Raw genomic sequence first — 16,888 nt, forward strand, 5'->3', positions numbered from 1 at the left:
AAAATATGACTAAAAAAAAATGTAAATTGTACGATGCTGGAAGATAATTAAATTCTACCTATTTGAGACGCTGGAATGTGATCTATCTGTACCCTGCTCCTTTTCTTTTTAATTTTTTTTTTTTGATGGAGACTTACTGATTTGCGCTGGACCGATCTGTTAACCCTGCTATAAAATACGTTCTCTGCCTATAACTTCCATAAAAATAGTCTCGAAAAACTTAACCTGTATGAACGTGGTCATATGACGAGTTTCAGCAGTTGGCAACTGTTACCGGAGACTTTCCTGCAGTTAGGATTTCGTTTTTTCCACTGCAATTATTATAATAGACTGTTTTCAACATGAAAACAACACATATGTTCTGTATCAAAATTTTATTTAAAAATGCTTATAAGTACGTATCTTATCAAGTTATCTATAATATTTTGGTATCTTCCTTACTAAAAACTTCTTAGGTTTTTTCAAACCTATAGTTGTTTTACCGACAAAATTATATCCTGAAGTGGTGCCGAGTTGACAATTCTTGACCGAATAGTATCGAAATCAAGTACGTTACATGAACCCAGCTATTGTGGGAACGGGTTGTTGTTTTCGTCAGCAAAACATACGAGAGCTGTTGCACATGAAAATTTTAATTAGCACTGCTCTACTACCGCTCCCAATTTTTTGCTACCGCTACGCCAGGGTAGAGCACAGCAATTTCTTTTAGGCTATTGCTACAGCTATAGTTTTTTACCTAACAAAACTCCGAGCAAATCAGAGCACAACTTTTACATTGTTCTGCTATGGCTCTCGTTAAAATGAGAGCGATAGCTATATGAAAGCAATAATTCTAGAAATTTTGCTGCTGCGGAGTAGTAAATGAAAACCCCAGTTTTCGATCACATCCTTCAACTTTGGAAAAATTATATTTTGAATAAATAAACATAGAAAATGGTTATGTATGCATAACTTCAAGGTTTATTTTTAATGGTTTGTACAATTCGCCAGCAGCATGTGGGACGACGTTAAACTCCTGTTAGAAAAGTGATATGTTCTTGAATTCACTTGATTATAATTTATTTATAAAGGCTCAAGAATTCATATGTGTTTTTTAATAAATCACACTTCCATTATAATAAGTAAATCTTACATCAATTTTAATTAATACCAACAATTTAAACTTTGGCAACTCTGAAACTACTCCTACACATACATAAGCAGATATACCGAAAACTACTGGAATTTAACTAAGCATAATGGCGATTTCTTTTTGACAATTCGCCCTTCTTTTTGCGCACGTGTTTTCTTACGCACTGAACAGAAAAATTTTATAAAAAAGGTGACTGTTAAAAATTTATTAATTGAAATATTATATGTATTGAAAAATATATAAATTTAACATTTTTTCAACCAGATGAACCCTGAGAAATTGAAAAAATTGCAAGCGCATGTGCGTATCGGTGGAAAAGGAACTCCACGCCGGAAGAAGAAGATTGTGCACTCTACCCCTGCTACCGACGACAAGAAGTTGCAGTCATCATTGAAAAAATTATCGGTTAACACAATTCCCGGTATTGAGGAAGTTAATATAATTAAGAATGATGGAACCGTCATTCATTTTAATAACCCAAAAGCACAAGCATCTCTCCCAACAAACACTTTCGCAATTACTGGACATGGGGAAAACAAGTCGATTTCAGAAATGTTACCGGGTATTTTAACACAATTAGGCCCACAAGACATCACACAGTTGAAGAAGATTGCCACAGAATTCGCAAATAAAGGTGCTGTTGCGTCAGGTGCTGCAGCTGGTGGCTTAGGAAGCGGATCTTCAGCCGCAGCGGATGACGATGTTCCAGATTTGGTGCAGAATTTCGAAGAAGTGGCAATTGGCGGAGTTTCACCTGCTCTTAAAGGCGTTGACGTCTCCAGTACAGCAGAGTCCACACAAAAAAATGAGGAGGTTCCTGTAGCCTAAGCCGATTTTTTTACGATTGAATCTAAGGGTAGCGATGTCGACTATATAAGCAACATCTAAAAACTTAACAAACAACGCGTGGGAAAATATTAAGGGAAGACGATGCATAAATTTAGTAGTCATTACATTTCATATGCATCATTTACAAAGATTTGGACGTGCGTTTCAATTTGAAGTAATTATAAAAAGCGTAGCAATTAACAAGGAAACATAGTACACAAAACAACCAGACGAAATGTGAACTAATTAAATATTGAAAGAAACTTTATTTCTATCACAAAAATAAGACATTTTTGTTTTCTCACAGCAAAGACCGATACGCTTCTATGTAAAGGAATTCTACAAATAATCAAACATATACACTCCAGTAGAAACATTACCATTGCATGTATACGTTTAAAAAATAGTAGCGTAAACATAATATGCAAGGAATTGTATTATTTTTATAATGATCGCCCTTGTCATAGAAATATAGCTGCTAAATTGAGCACAGTTTTAAGTTTTGCCATTATAAATTTCTTCCCTAAAATACCATATAATTTTGTTACAAAGCATCTGAAGATTCGATGAGCTTACCTTGTCAAAAGTAACCTAGAAAGTCCAAAAGCCCTTTTTCATTTTTTTTTATTTCATTTATTTTTCCTACGAACTATTCATTAATGTGTAAAATGACATTAATTGTGAATTACATCTTTGATCAAACTTATACCAAAACAATTGTGGATAAAACAATTTAAAAGCCCCTAAAGGCAAATGAATAAACTAATCTAATATAAAACGTGAGTTAAAAGTTCGATCGTGTTGTTCTTGCGTAATTGGATTCCGTTTCCTTTCAGGGCCACAGTCTCCAAATCACAATTAAATTTACTTAAAATTTGGGAATTTAAAAATAGCGATGCAATTATGAACACGGTAAAATATATACTTATGTACATAATTGATATAAAAGCACCGCAGCAGCGCAATACTAGTTTTATCTTTGATAATAATTCTTCTGCGTACCATAAATTGGTCATTAAAAGCTTCAGATAATGTTTATAAATAGAAATGATGCACAGGGTATTAGACATAAATTATATATGTATAATTAATAAGTTAACTAATGACCATGAAGAAATATCTGAAAAAGTGAAAAAAATGCACACGTTCATAAGTATGAACAGATGCAGTAGAATAGTATTTGGGGTACGAGTATCCAATTGGACGCATTCTCGTCGTTGGGTTGAGGCATACGATATATTGGTTTTTTTTATCTACGACCTCTTAGCCCTAGACAACTATGTACATAGGTTATACTTATTTTAAATATGCTGTGTGACGTTTGGCCGAAATTGTCGAAATAGTAGTAAAAAAAATTACATTTTATGGATATTGCTTCATTCGCATAGATAACAAATATTCTTCTTCTTCTTAATTGGCGTAGACACCGCTTACGCGATTATAGCCGAGTTAACAACCGCGCGCCAGTCGTTTCTTCTTTTCGCAACGTGGCGCCAATTGGATATTCCAAGCGAGGCCAGGTCCTTCTCCACTTGGTCCTTCCAACGGAGTGGAGGTCTTCCTCTTCTTCCCGCGGCGGGTACTGCGTTGAATACTTTCAGAGCTGGAGTGTTTTCGTCCATCCGGACAACATGACCTAGCCAGCGTAGCCGCTGTCTTTTAATTCGCTGAACTATGTCAATGTCGTCGTATATCTCGTACAGCTCATCGTTCCATCGAATACGATATTCGCCGTGGCCAACGCGCAAAGGACCATAAATCTTTCGCAGAACTTTTCTCTCGAAAACTCGCAACGTCGACTCATCCGTTGTTGACATCGTCCAAGCCTCTGCACCATATAGCAGTACGGGAATTATGAGCGACTTGTAGAGTTTGGTTTTTGTTCGTCGAGAGAGGACTTTGCTTCTCAATTGCCTACTCAGTCCAAAGTAGCACCTGTTGGCAAGAGTTATTCTGCGTTGGATTTCCAGGCTGACATTGTTCATGGTGTTTACGGTAGTTCCAATATAGGCGAAATTATCTACAACTCCAAAGTTATGGCTGTCAACAGTGACGTGAGTGCCAAGTCGCGAGTGCGACGACTGTTTATTTGATGACAGAAGATATTTCGTCTTGCCGCGTTCACTGCCAGACCCATTTGTTTTGCTTCCTTGTCCAGTCTGGAAAAAGCAGAACTAACGGCGCGGGTGTTGAGGCCGATGATATCAATATCATCGGCATACGCCAGCAGTTGTACACTCTTATAGAAGATGGTACCTTCTCTGTTGAGTTCTGCAGCTCGAACTATTTTCTCCAGAAGCAGGTTGAAAAAGTCGCACGATAGGGAATCACCTTGTCTGAAACCTCGTTTGGTATCGAACGGCTCGGAGAGGTCCTTCCCGATCCTGACGGAGCTTTTCGTGTTGCTCAACGTCAGTTTACACAGCCGTATTAGTTTTGCGGGGATACCAAATTCAGACATTGCGGCATAAAGGCAGCTCCTTTTCGTGCTGTCGAAAGCAGCTTTGAAATTGACGAATAGGTGGTGAGTGTCGATTCTCCTTTCATGGGTCTTTTCCAAGATTTGGCGCAGATTGTGGGGTCTCCTTTTTTATGGATTGGGCAGAGCACACTTAGATTCCAATCGTTAGGCATGCTTTCGTCCGACCATATTTTACAAAGAAGTTGATGCATGCTCCTTATCAGTTCTTCGCCGCCGTGTTTGAATAGCTCGGCCGGCAATCCATCGGCCCCTGCCGCTTTGTTGTTTTTCAGGCGGGCAATTGATATTCGAACTTCTTCATGATCGGGCAATGGAACGTCTGCTCCATCGTCATCGATTGGGGTATCGGGTTCGCCTTCTCCTGGTGTTGTGCGTTCACTGCCATTCAGCAGGCTGGAGAAGTGTTCCCTCCACAATTTAAGTATGCTCTGGGCATCGGTGGCTAGATCACCTTGGGGGGTTCTACAGGAGTATGCTCCGGTCTTGAAACCTTCTGTAAGCCGCCGCATCTTTTCGTAGAATTTTCGAGCATTACCCCTGTCGGCCAGCTTATCAAGCTGTTCGTACGCACGCATTTCGGCCTCTTTCTTCTTCTGTCTGCAAATGCGTCTCGCTTCCCTCTTCAACTCTCGGTATCCATCCCATCCCGCACGTGTTGTGGTCGATCGTAACGTTGCGAGGTAGGCAGCCTGTTTTCTCTCCGCTGCGGCACGGCACTCCTCGTCGTACCAGCTGTTTTTTTGCACTTTCCGAAAACCAATGGTTTCGGTTGCAGCTGTACGTAAGGAGTTTGAAATGCCGTCCCACAGTTCCCTTATACCGAGTTGTTGACGAGTGCTCTCAGAGAGCAGGAGTGCAAGCCGAGTAGAGAATCGTTCGGCTATATGTTGTGATTGCAGCTTCTCGACGTCGAACCTTCCTTGTGTTTGTTGGCGTGCGTTTTTTGCTGCACAGAGGCGGGTGCGAATCTTAGCTGCAACAAGATAGTGGTCCGAGTCGATGTTAGGACCTCGGAGCGCACGCACATCTAAAACACTGGAGACGTGTCTTCCGTCTATCACAACATGATCGATCTGGTTGGTAGTTTTTCGATCCGGAGACAGCCAGGTAGCTTGATGTATCTTTTTATGCTGGAATCTAGTACTACAGATAACCATATTTCGGGCCCCGGCGAAGTCGATCAGCCTCAACCCATTTGGTGAAGTTTCCTCGTGGAGGCTGAATTTACCGACCGTAGTACCAAAGATACCTTCTTTTCCCACCCTGGCGTTGAAGTCGCCAAGCACGATTTTTACATCGTGTCGGGGGCATCTCTCATAAGTGCGGTCCAAGCACTCATAAAAGGCATCTTTGGTCACATCGTCCTTCTCTTCCGTAGGGGCGTGGGCGCAAATAAGCGATATGTTGAAGAACCTCGCTTTGATGCGGATTGTGGCTAGACGTTCATTCACCGCAGTGAATGATAGTACTCGGCGACGGAGTCTCTCTCCCAGCACGAATCCGACACCAAACCTGCGCTCCTTTATATGGCCACTGCAGTAAATGTCACAAGGACCTACTCGTCTCTGTCCTTGTCCCGTCCATCGCATTTCTTGGACGGCGGTGATGTCAGCCTTTGTTTTCACGAGGACATCAACCAGCTGGACAGTGGCACCTTCCCAGTTAAGGGACCGGACATTCCAGGTGCATGCCCTCAATTCGTAGTCCTTATTTCGTTTGCCATGGTTGTCATCAAAAGGGGGGTCTCTCATCCGAGGCTGGTTATGACTATTCACTGGGGGTGTTTTTTATGTGGCGGGTCCCAAACCCAGCGCACAACCCTATGCAGGGGATGTTTCGCCTTCTCACGTTAGCTCGCCTTCAAACGGATGTTCTTAGGCTACCCAGAGGATACTTGGTCAAAGACCGGAAGTCTTGAGCTGCTTGAGTCACATGTAAAAGAATGGTTTCTGGCCACTCCCAAGTGAATGGCAATCAGAGAACTTTCCTCACTTGCGTGAACTTCTACACATGACTCCATCCTCCGTATAACAAATATTACTAATAATAAAACTTTCAAGCAGTAGTTTGATATTCGGATTGTTAGGAAGATTTAATGCGATGTATTTATGTAGTTCTTTCTCTTAGAGCTCTTCCCTGACAACCAATAAATTTTTGATCCGATGTCGAAGATTGTTTTCAAGAAATGAGCAGTTTGTTAAGGGGAAATATAGACATGTGTAAAATATTTTATCGTGTCCGTATATTTACTTTGTGAACAGCAAAAGGGAACCCGCCTCATTTTCTACCGATGCACAGAAGCAGAATCCTACTGATTAAGGGTTATGATCCTTAGCGTGTTGGTGGCCGGAGGCCGAAGGGCGCAGGTACTCGAACGTACAACGCTTCCTTTTATAAAGGAACACAAAGTCTGTTTTTTTGTTTTTAATTACTCAATTCAGAAACTTAACATTCGGTTAGTGGTGTGTTCTACTTTGGGACCTAGGAACCATATTAACCATTTTTTTATTAAATGTAGTACCTTGGGATACACTTAAAATATCGAAATTCAAAATGCCGACACATCAAGATACCGACGAAATTTAAATATGCAGCTAAATCAGAACACCGAAAAATCAAAATGAGAAAGTATGCAGTTTTGTTTATCTGGGAGTAATTATGGACCCCAAACCCAATTTTAATCTTAACACATCTTCCACGGTTTTTAAAGCTAAAGGCGCTCTTAGTTTTGTTAAACGTTGGTCTAAAGCATTTAGAGATCCGCTTACCACACAAATTATTTTTTACATCTCTTGTTAGGCCTATATTCGAGTATGATTCTGTGGTTTGGAATCTTAGTTACCAAGTCCATTCGGATAAGTTAGAGTCTGTTCAAAAACAATTTTTATTTTTGCCTTAAATCATTTGCATTGGGATACCAGTTTAAATCTTCCCCCTTACACTAACCGTTTAAAACTTAGAAATCTCCCGACACTCGCTAGTCGTAGGGAGATGCTTGGTATAATATTTCTTGTAAAACTCAGGAATGCGTCAGTCTGTAGCCCATCTCTCTTATCTGATATTAATTTTAACGTTACCGCTCGCTCTACTAGGCAGTTTAGACCCTTACTTTTAAAATTTTCTAGGACAAATTTTGAGTTAAACGAACCATTCCACCGTTTATGTCATGATTTCGATTCTCATTCCAGCACATTTGATCTAACAGACTCACTCTTTACCATTAAAAAAATTATCTTATCTACTCTCAACAAGTAACATTTAAAAATTATAAACTTTAACTTAATTCTTAATTTTGGCTGTTAAAATTTTTGTTTCCGCAGCTGAGCAGCTTAAGATCGCAACGCTTAAAACTCTCTTGCCTTTTATGACTCGACTAATTCCGCTCGTTCGCGGATTGCGCCCCTCGCGTCGGTTGTGCGGGAGGAGGAGAACGTTATACTCAAAACTTCAAACCGCTATGACGAAAAATAGCATATACGCATATACATATATATACAATACCCTGAAGAAAGCTGTTACTTTTCTGCTATTTGCTATTGTGATCGCATGTACTGTATTATTAAAAAATCACAGTTTCACAAATTTATTGTGAACTGCTATCGCAATTCGCAGGTTCGAACGGCGATCGCAATTCACAGGTTCTAACTGCTATCGCAATCACAGTTCATAGCAGCGAACTGCTATTTATAAAATGTGATCGTAGTTGCGATTTTTCAATCACAGTGATAAAATCACCGGTGAAATATCGCTCATCACTAGTAGCGTGTGAGAAGTGGCCATGCCTGGAATAAAGGAATGTCCAACTTATTCCAGTATGAGAGCGCCTCAAAATTTGCGTTTTTTATAACATTTTCCATTTTTGGCCAGATTGGACAAAATAATAATTTTTGGGTATTTAAATTAAAACACCCAACAATTATTACGATTGCAAATTGTTATATATTGGACTTTTAATATATGGCGAAACTACTTAAATCATTTTTTATGTTTTTATGGTATATTAATCAACTAACTTTTGATCTTTCAATACTTAATAAGGTGAATTGAGCCTGTTAGGTCTCAATTAATAAATGTTTTTAATCATTTGTAATTGAAAATTAATTCGTTTATGCATCAAATTACAAAACGTTTCATGAAATTTCACATTTTCTTTGAGTTTCATTGTTTTAAATTTTTATTAGCGATCATGAACGGCGGCAACAAATTCCTCCGTTCACATATATTTTTGGTATAATTTCAATCTGGCCATTCCAGTCATTCCAATTGCAAAACGTCAAGATCTACCCAATCCAGTCAACTGTCAAAGTTCGGTAGGTGAGCGGCTCTCACATTTCCAGTGACAGGAGAGTTGGGGATCTCTTTATCTCTGGTGGGAACGGTTTTCTTTATCTCTGGCCATGCGATGTCATGCGCAAGTGACTGTGCGCATTCCCTCTTCCCACAGTAAGCACTCAGCTCCCGCATACTAATAGCAGCACCTCAAAATATGCGTTTTTTATGACATTTTGCATTGTAGCCAGATCAGAAAAAAGCTATTTTTTGGGCATTTTAAATAAAACACCCAATTCGCATTTGCCACACCACCTATGAGGTATGCAAAAGGGCGCGTTACCGAAATTATTTTTGGGTGCTCGGTTCCCGAGTAGGCCTATATCACCCATTAAAAATTTATTTACATAAAAAAATTAAAAAACAAGACGATAACAATTCATATTGTATAAAAAAATTAACAAAAACAATATCACTCCATTTCACAGAATAATAAATAATAAAGTAACGGGTGGCCATCTATCGTTTTAAATTTGAATTATCTATATTTCGACATTGGAAATGTCAAATACCATTCGGAAGGTGACAGATATTCAGTAAAAAGTATAAAATTTATGAAATGGTCGCTATTCACTAGCAGAAAACTGCGAAATACTGAAAACTTTTTTCCAAAGTGGTGAGTCTTCAACCGAAACTTTTCGGAAGAGGCTCACTTTCACCTCGATGGTTACGTTAACAAGCAGAATTGTCGCATTTGAGGCACAGTAACCCCGCACGTAATCGTCGAGAAGCCAATGCACCCAGCACGAATCACTGTATGGTGCTGATTTTGGTCTGGTGGAATCATCGGCCCATTTCTCTTCGAAAATGAAGAAGGAACCGCCGCAACCATCAATGGTGAGCGATATCGCGCAATGTTAACCGAATTTTTCTTCAAGCAAATTGAAGAGGAAGACTTGGACAGCAGGACGGCGCTACGTGCCATACAACAAACGCTACACTCAATCTTTTACGCCCTATCTTCGAAAATCGCATAATCAGCAAAAGAGGTGATGTGAATTGACCTCCCGATTTAACTCCGTTGGACTATTTTCTGTGGGGAGCTGTTAAAGATAAATGTTACGCAAACCATCAAGAAACAATTCAAGATCTAAAGTACGAGATTCAAGCTGCTGTAGCTACCGTACGGCCTGAAACCATCGAGAAAATACTCCAAAATTGGGTGGATCGGATAAGCTACTGTAAACTCAGCCGTGGTGGTCATTTGTCCGAAATTGTTTTCCACAAATAAATTTCATAAAACATAAAACCTTTTAAATAAATGTTAGACCTTTGAAAAATATCAAGCCGTTTTTTTTATTGATTTTTTAAATTTAAAATTTTATATAATACTTAAATCTATAAAAATAAGCGTATGTACAAATGCCAATATTTATGCCCCAAATTCTAATTTGTAATTAAAAACTTTTTAATCTTTATCGATCTAACCTTAGAGCCTCTTAATGCGAATCTGCTTAAAACCCCTTATTTTAGTATTAAATGTTTAGCTCATTGCAACCACAAAAGAAAGATAAAAACTACAAATGTGAAACACAAAATTTTATTCTTAAATTTGGGTAGAGATAAATCTTTATTTAAAATTGTGTCACAAAATAAATTCTAATTCTAATAAATAGACTACCTTTGGGTCAGAGTCTTCACAACACAAGAAGGGCCTAATATCTTTTAATTTAGTAAAAAGAATTTCTCCTACACCTATTTTATGACAATTTCTGTCAAATTTCTCAACAAATTTTATTTCTAAATTATTAATAAATCCAACAAATTCTTCAGGCCGCTTCACTAAGTTGCATTTATCGATCTGGTTTTGGTTTATGAAGATGAATTCATCTGAAGGAATTTCATCCCCGAAATAAGGTAATGGCAGGTAAATAAAGGTAGCCGCAAAAATAATTAAAAGCATTTTCCTTTAAAAAGTTAATGTATAAACTACTATCTAAAGTAATGGATCTAACAATGGAGTGTTCGGGCCGTGGTAAACCCTGGAAATCCTGCCAAGAAAGGTCACTTAAAACGGAATCATTGCACACATTAAGAAGAACATTATGGCTATGTTCTGAAATAACTGTGGCTTCGGGGTCTAAAGGCAGCTCACAGTTACCTTTTGTTACGATATTTACGTAACGCAAACCCCACGACTTCCTAAATAAACTAGAGAACATGAAAGGTGTAACTCTAGTACCTCCCCTACTTCTAATCTGACCAAAAAAATGCTCTAAGCTGTCCTGACATAATCGTCTTGTCTTTAGGTAAGGAAATCCTGAGTGTGACAGCAATCGCCACAATCGTCTTAAACTATTAATATTAATTAACCCCCCCTCGATAAAATTGAAATTATGTGTTGTGTTATTTCCTCACTCATCTACGACCCGAATAGTTTTTAAAACTTTTTCTGCCTCATCTAAAAACTGGTTTTGCACTGGGGAACTTGTAAAAAACTTTTTTAGGGGGTACCATGGCCTCAGAGAAACTACTATTAAAGATATCGAATAATTTATTGAAAAAAGAAACGAAACCCGCGGTATTAATAAAGCTCATACTATTTGAGCTTAAGGCTCCCGACCGTATTACTTAACACTTGAGACGCGAATTTAACTTTCATTTTTTGAAAGGTATTGGGATAAATATGAGCATCGACTTAGAGTCCTGTTTATAAAAATGGACTATATCTGACCAACATACGCGACTATTTTTAAAATCAATTTTATTTTTCATGTTTTGTAAACAGTTTCGACTACATTTTAATAAATGGGGGCAATCGTAAAAAAAAACATATTTCCTTACCAATAACGTTAAAATTGGTACCCTGGTCACAAACAAAATGGCAAGGAACTAGCCCTATATTTTGAAGTTGGGTAATGGCTTCAAGAATATATTTCTTGAGGGCATCCCTTTTACAAGAGCCTCTAACAAAAAAATAAGCTAACGGGTGGGACCAAAGTTCCCCACCTATACCTTGCACCATTATGGTCATTGCAGTTGTGGCTATTCTAGATGTGCGATTTTCATCGCCATAATCTTCAACACCTATCACCCTATCAAATTTCCTATCATACTGCAAATGACATTTCAGTGACACCGTATGTAACGTAATTTCCGAGGGAAAACTAAGTTGGTGCTTTAGGTAGCGGTAAGCGATTGCCGACAAAAAAATACACCCAAAACTAAAGTTTTAAAAAAAACTATCATATCGTCGACCGTGACTTTGGCGATTACTATTTAAAAAATTACTCCTAATAGAAGCACCTAACTGAGGAGGAACTTTGCTGCAAACTATCTCAAGAGGATCTGACTTTTCCCTAAATGAACTACTTCTTAACATTTTCCTACATCTTTCTAATTCAGTTGCCATTTGGACCAACTGAGCTTTTAAACTCCTAATCTCTTGTTCTTTTTCATCTAATTTTATTTTTAAATCCTATTCTCTCCCCTCAATTTTTTTTTCTATCTGTCCCTGCTGTCAGACCCCTACCTGTTTGCGCGGCTTTTTCACTACTATTTAGTAGTTCCTTCTCAAGAAGTGGCAGAGGCTCTATAATATTGTTACAAAAATAGTATTAAGTTGTATTTGTATTGCTATATGCAACCCTTATTATGAACAATAGCTGTAGGTATATGGAATAGCATTTGTCTTGTTGTAGACATCTGGCGCCACACTGTCTGCTCGTCTAGTTAAACAATTGCCGCGACTGTCTGCTTGCGTCTGGCGCCGTATAGCCGTATGTTCTGGTAATTTCCAGACGCGATATTCTAGAAGGGCACGTCGGCATCAGCGAGAAATGCGTGGCTATAGCCGTATGTTCTGGTAATTTCCAGACGCGATATTCTAGAAGTACACGTCGGCATCAGCGAGACGTGCGTGGCTATATAAGCCGTGGCAGCGCCAACGTAATCAATCAGTGCTAAGAGTAAACTGCTATAGTGTAGACGAGTTGTGAAATAAAGAGTTGTTGAATTAAATTAAACAGTGTTGATTTTATTTGTCAATCCAGAGATACGAACCTAACAAAGTAAACTAGCAAGAGTAAATTCGTAACAATTGGTGTCAGAAGTGGGATTGTCAAATAATCCAAATTCAAGATGGTTAAATTCGGAGAATTGAGAATTCAGCAATTAAAAAAGGAACTGGAGGAGCGTAATTTGCCGATAAGCGGGCAAAAGGCGGATCTGCAGGCACGACTACGTGAAGCAATGGAAGCGGATGGAATTAATGTGGACGAGTTCGAATTTGATGGGCCAGGAACTTCTACAAAGGTAGAAGAAAAATTAGAAGAACAACGAACATCATCAAGCGTAGACACTAACATGCTATTAGTGGCTATTAGGCAAATAGCAGAAAATGCAGTGCAAACAGAAAATCGTCTGGCACAGCAAATAGCAGAAAATGCAGTGCATACAGAAAATCGTCTAGCACAGCAAATAGCTGAAAATATATCACGAATAACAGAAAATGTAGTGCAAACAGAAAATCGTCTGGCACAGCAAATGACGCAAATAGCTGAAAACACATCACAGTTAGAGTCTCGCCTTACACAACAAATGACTGAAAATAATACGCAGTTAGAGCGTTTGGTACAACAGATTACGGAAAAATAGTACAACAAGTGCAAGAGAAATTTTCAAAATTTGAAGACGAATTAAGCACTTTAAAAAATGACGAAGAAAATTTAAAATCAGAAGTTCTTCAATTAAGTAATCGTGTGCGAGAACTGCAACTGCATGGCCCTGCACCATCAACAAATATCCAAAGATTGAAGGCACCCACATTCGATGGAAGTATTCCATTTCAAATTTTCAAACTTCAGTTTGAAAAGACAGCAATGGCCAATAATTGGAATGCAGCGGACAAAGTGGCGTCCTTGTTTGTATCATTGAAAGGACCTGCGGCAGAAATCCTTCAGACTATTCCAGACTGTGAACGGGACAACTATGAGGCATTGATGAGTGCGATAGAAAGACGATATGGTAGTGAGCACCGGAAACAAATATACCAGATCGAACTGCAAAATAGGGGTCAGAAGATGAACGAGTCATTGCAAGAGTTCGCAACTGAAATCGAACGACTGGCTCATTTGGCAAATGCAGATGCACCTGTGGATTACATTGAGAGGGTAAAAATTCAATGTTTCATAAATGGAATTCGTGATGTGGACACCAAACGCGCCACATATGCATTGCCAAAAAGAACGTTTGCTGAAACGGTTTCGCACGCCCTCACACAGGAAACAGCTTCCCTACTAAGTAAACCAGCACACAAAGTACAAAGGGTTGAAATGGAACAACCGGCGCTGATGGAAGAAATATTGAAGACTCTGAAGACAATTGCTGCACCGCGAGTAAATACAACAGGAAGATGTTTCAACTGTGGAAAAGCGGGTCACTTTGCCCGAAATTGCAATATAAAAGTAAACCCATCAAAACGGAAACAACCAACAGATAACGAGGACGGAGCATCCACATCTCACAAGTCGTTAAACTAAAACGGAACAGTTCAAAGGGGCGTGAGCTGGTTCCCACAACTATTTGCCCCGCCATCTCGATATCACAAATAGGTCGCCATGACAACAATCTTACTATCAACGGCATCGTAAATGGACGACTGTCAACGCTTACTTTGGATACTGGTGCCACACATTCAATTATCCGACCGGATGTGGTAAGAGGAACGGTTGAACCATTAGTCGGTTGCAAGCTTCGAACGGCCACCGGAGAGGAAGCAGCTGTCGCGGGAAAAGTGTTTTGCAAAGTGATGATTGGTACCCTGGAAGTTAATCACACCTTCATCGTAGCAGAAATCACGGATGAAATTATAATGGGAGTAGATTTCATGATTGATCACGGGGTTACTTTGGATTTAAACAAGCAAATGCTGTTTTGCCAGAACATGGAGATGCCTATAAACACCGGATATGTGACCAACGTTGAAAGTAAGAGGGTGATTGTTGATGATAATCAGAGTATTCCACCAAAATCTGAGGCGATTGTATGGGCCAAAGTGAATGGAGGAGGTGGGACTGAAGAGTTGTGGATTGTGGAACCAACAAAAATAGATACACCCATATTGGTAGGAAGAACGCTTGTGAAAACTAGAGAAGACGCCACCATTCCGGTGAGAGTAGTGAATGAATTCAACACGCCTATAAGGCTGAAGAAAGGAGCAGTAATTGGACAGTGCCAGAATATAAGTGCAATAGCACGATGCGAACGGTCACAACAGAAGCCTACTATTGAGCCACAGCAGATAAGTCCCACACTCCTAAATAATTTGCTGAACGAACTGCATGGAAATGAAAAATTAAAAGCAGAAAAACTATTAGAAAAATACGCATCCATATTTGCAAACGAAGGAAACACAGGAAGAACCGGCATTGTCAAACATCGCATAAATACTGGAGACGCTAAACCAATCCGACAAGCTCCGCGTAGGGTTCCACTAGCAAAACGTGAGGATGCTAACAAAATTATTGAAGACATGCACAAAAACGGTGTAATCGAACCTTCAATAAGTCCATGGAGCTCACCTATCGTCTTAGTTAAAAAGAAAGATGGTAGCACCCGTTTCTGCGTAGATTATAGGAAGTTGAATGATGTCACAAAGAAAGACAGTTATCCTCTACCAAGAATCGACGATACATTAGATACCTTGTCTGGAGCGAAATGGTTTTCTACATTAGATCTACAAAGTGGATATTGGCAAGTCGAGATTGATGAATGTGACCGTGAAAAGACCGCTTTCAGTATGGGCGACGGGTTATGGGAATTCTCTGTGATGCCATTTGGGTTATGTAATGCGCCTGCAACGTTCGAGCGACTGATGGAACATGTGTTAAAAGGACTCAACTGGAAGACATGTTTGGTGTACCTTGATGACATTATCATCATGGGAAAAAGTTTTGATGATCATCTAAAAAATCTAGAGGAAGTCTTTCAGCGAATAGCATCAGCCGGATTACGCTTGAATCCCAAAAAGTGTTCATTATGGAAGAAGCAGGTCACATATCTCGGACATAAAGTGTCAACTGAGGGAATTCACACCGAGGAAGGAAAAATAAAAGCAGTGAAAGATTGGCCTCGACCCACCAACATTCATGAACTCCGCAGCTTCCTCGGCTTATGCACGTATTACCGCCGTTTTGTACCTGGATTTGCGAACGTGGCTAGAAGTTTACATGATTTAACAAAGAAGAATCGCCCGTTTGTATGGCAGTTGGAACAAGAAAAAGCGTTTGAGCAGCTTAAGGAACTACTTTGTACGGCGCCGATGTTGGCTTATCCAATACCTGGAAAGAAATTCATCCTGGATACAGATGCGAGCGCTTATGGAATTGGAGGTGTCCTGTCTCAGCTCATCGACGGACAAGAAAGAGTAATTGGGTATTACAGCAGAGTGCTCGGGAAACCAGAGAAAAACTACTGTGTGACGCGAAAAGAACTACTAGCTGTGGTGGAATGTATAAAACATTTCCACAAGTATTTGTATGGACAACGATTCTTGCTGAGGACTGATCATGCAGCATTAAAATGGTTATTACAGTTTAAGAATCCGGAAGGCCAAATTGCACGATGGATCGAAAGATTACAGAATTACGACTTCGAAACGGAACATCGAAAGGGGATTCACCACAAAAATGCGGATGCATTATCACGTCGCCCTTGTCCACTGGAATGTAAACATTGCTCCAAATCGGAAGGAAAAGAAGGTATAATCGATGTGCGATTACTGAATATAGAACCTGAAGATGATTGGACTCCTCACCGCATCAGAATCAATCAGCTGGAGGACCCTGATCTTGCAAAGCTGGTAATGGCCAAAGAAAATGGGGTACGACCACCAAAGGAACAAATAAGTAGCGAGAGTCCAACTGCAAAAGCATATTGGGCCCAATGGAACAGCATAAACCTCGTTAATGGATACCTTCATCGTACCTGGGAAAGCGAAGATGGCAAACATTCTCGTCTGCTGATCATAGTACCGAAGTCCATGATCCCAAAAGTATTGAAAGAATATCACAATGGACCTAGTGGAGGGCACCTTGGAATAACAAAAACTATAGAGAAGATTAAACAACGGTTCTACTGGATCGGTTGTCGAGATTCCATAGCAGAATGGATAAGTA

At 39.5% G+C, this 16,888-nt stretch overlaps 2 protein-coding genes across 2 annotated transcripts in view; both read left to right on the plus strand.

Moving 5' to 3' along the window:
* Nucleotides 1–16,888, plus strand: part of LOC105231168 (GTP-binding protein 1) — a 261,542-nt gene that overhangs the window by 172,712 nt on the left and 71,942 nt on the right. The gene's annotated exons all lie outside the window — the stretch shown is intronic.
* Nucleotides 1,162–2,750, plus strand: LOC105232870 (transcription factor BTF3 homolog 4). Its single transcript, XM_011214758.3, has 2 exons — nt 1,162–1,321; nt 1,397–2,750. Exon 2 carries the CDS (start codon nt 1,397–1,399, stop codon nt 1,958–1,960), a length of 564 nt encoding a protein of 187 aa, XP_011213060.1. The 5' UTR covers nt 1,162–1,321; the 3' UTR covers nt 1,961–2,750.

Source organism: Bactrocera dorsalis, chromosome 3 (assembly GCF_023373825.1).
Source record: "Bactrocera dorsalis isolate Fly_Bdor chromosome 3, ASM2337382v1, whole genome shotgun sequence".
NCBI lineage: Eukaryota > Metazoa > Arthropoda > Insecta > Diptera > Tephritidae > Bactrocera > Bactrocera dorsalis.

Coding starts and splice junctions, on each gene's coding strand:
- LOC105232870 (XM_011214758.3), top strand. CDS start 1,397: ATGAACCCTGAGAAATTGAAAAAATTGCAAGCGCATGTGCGTATCGGT.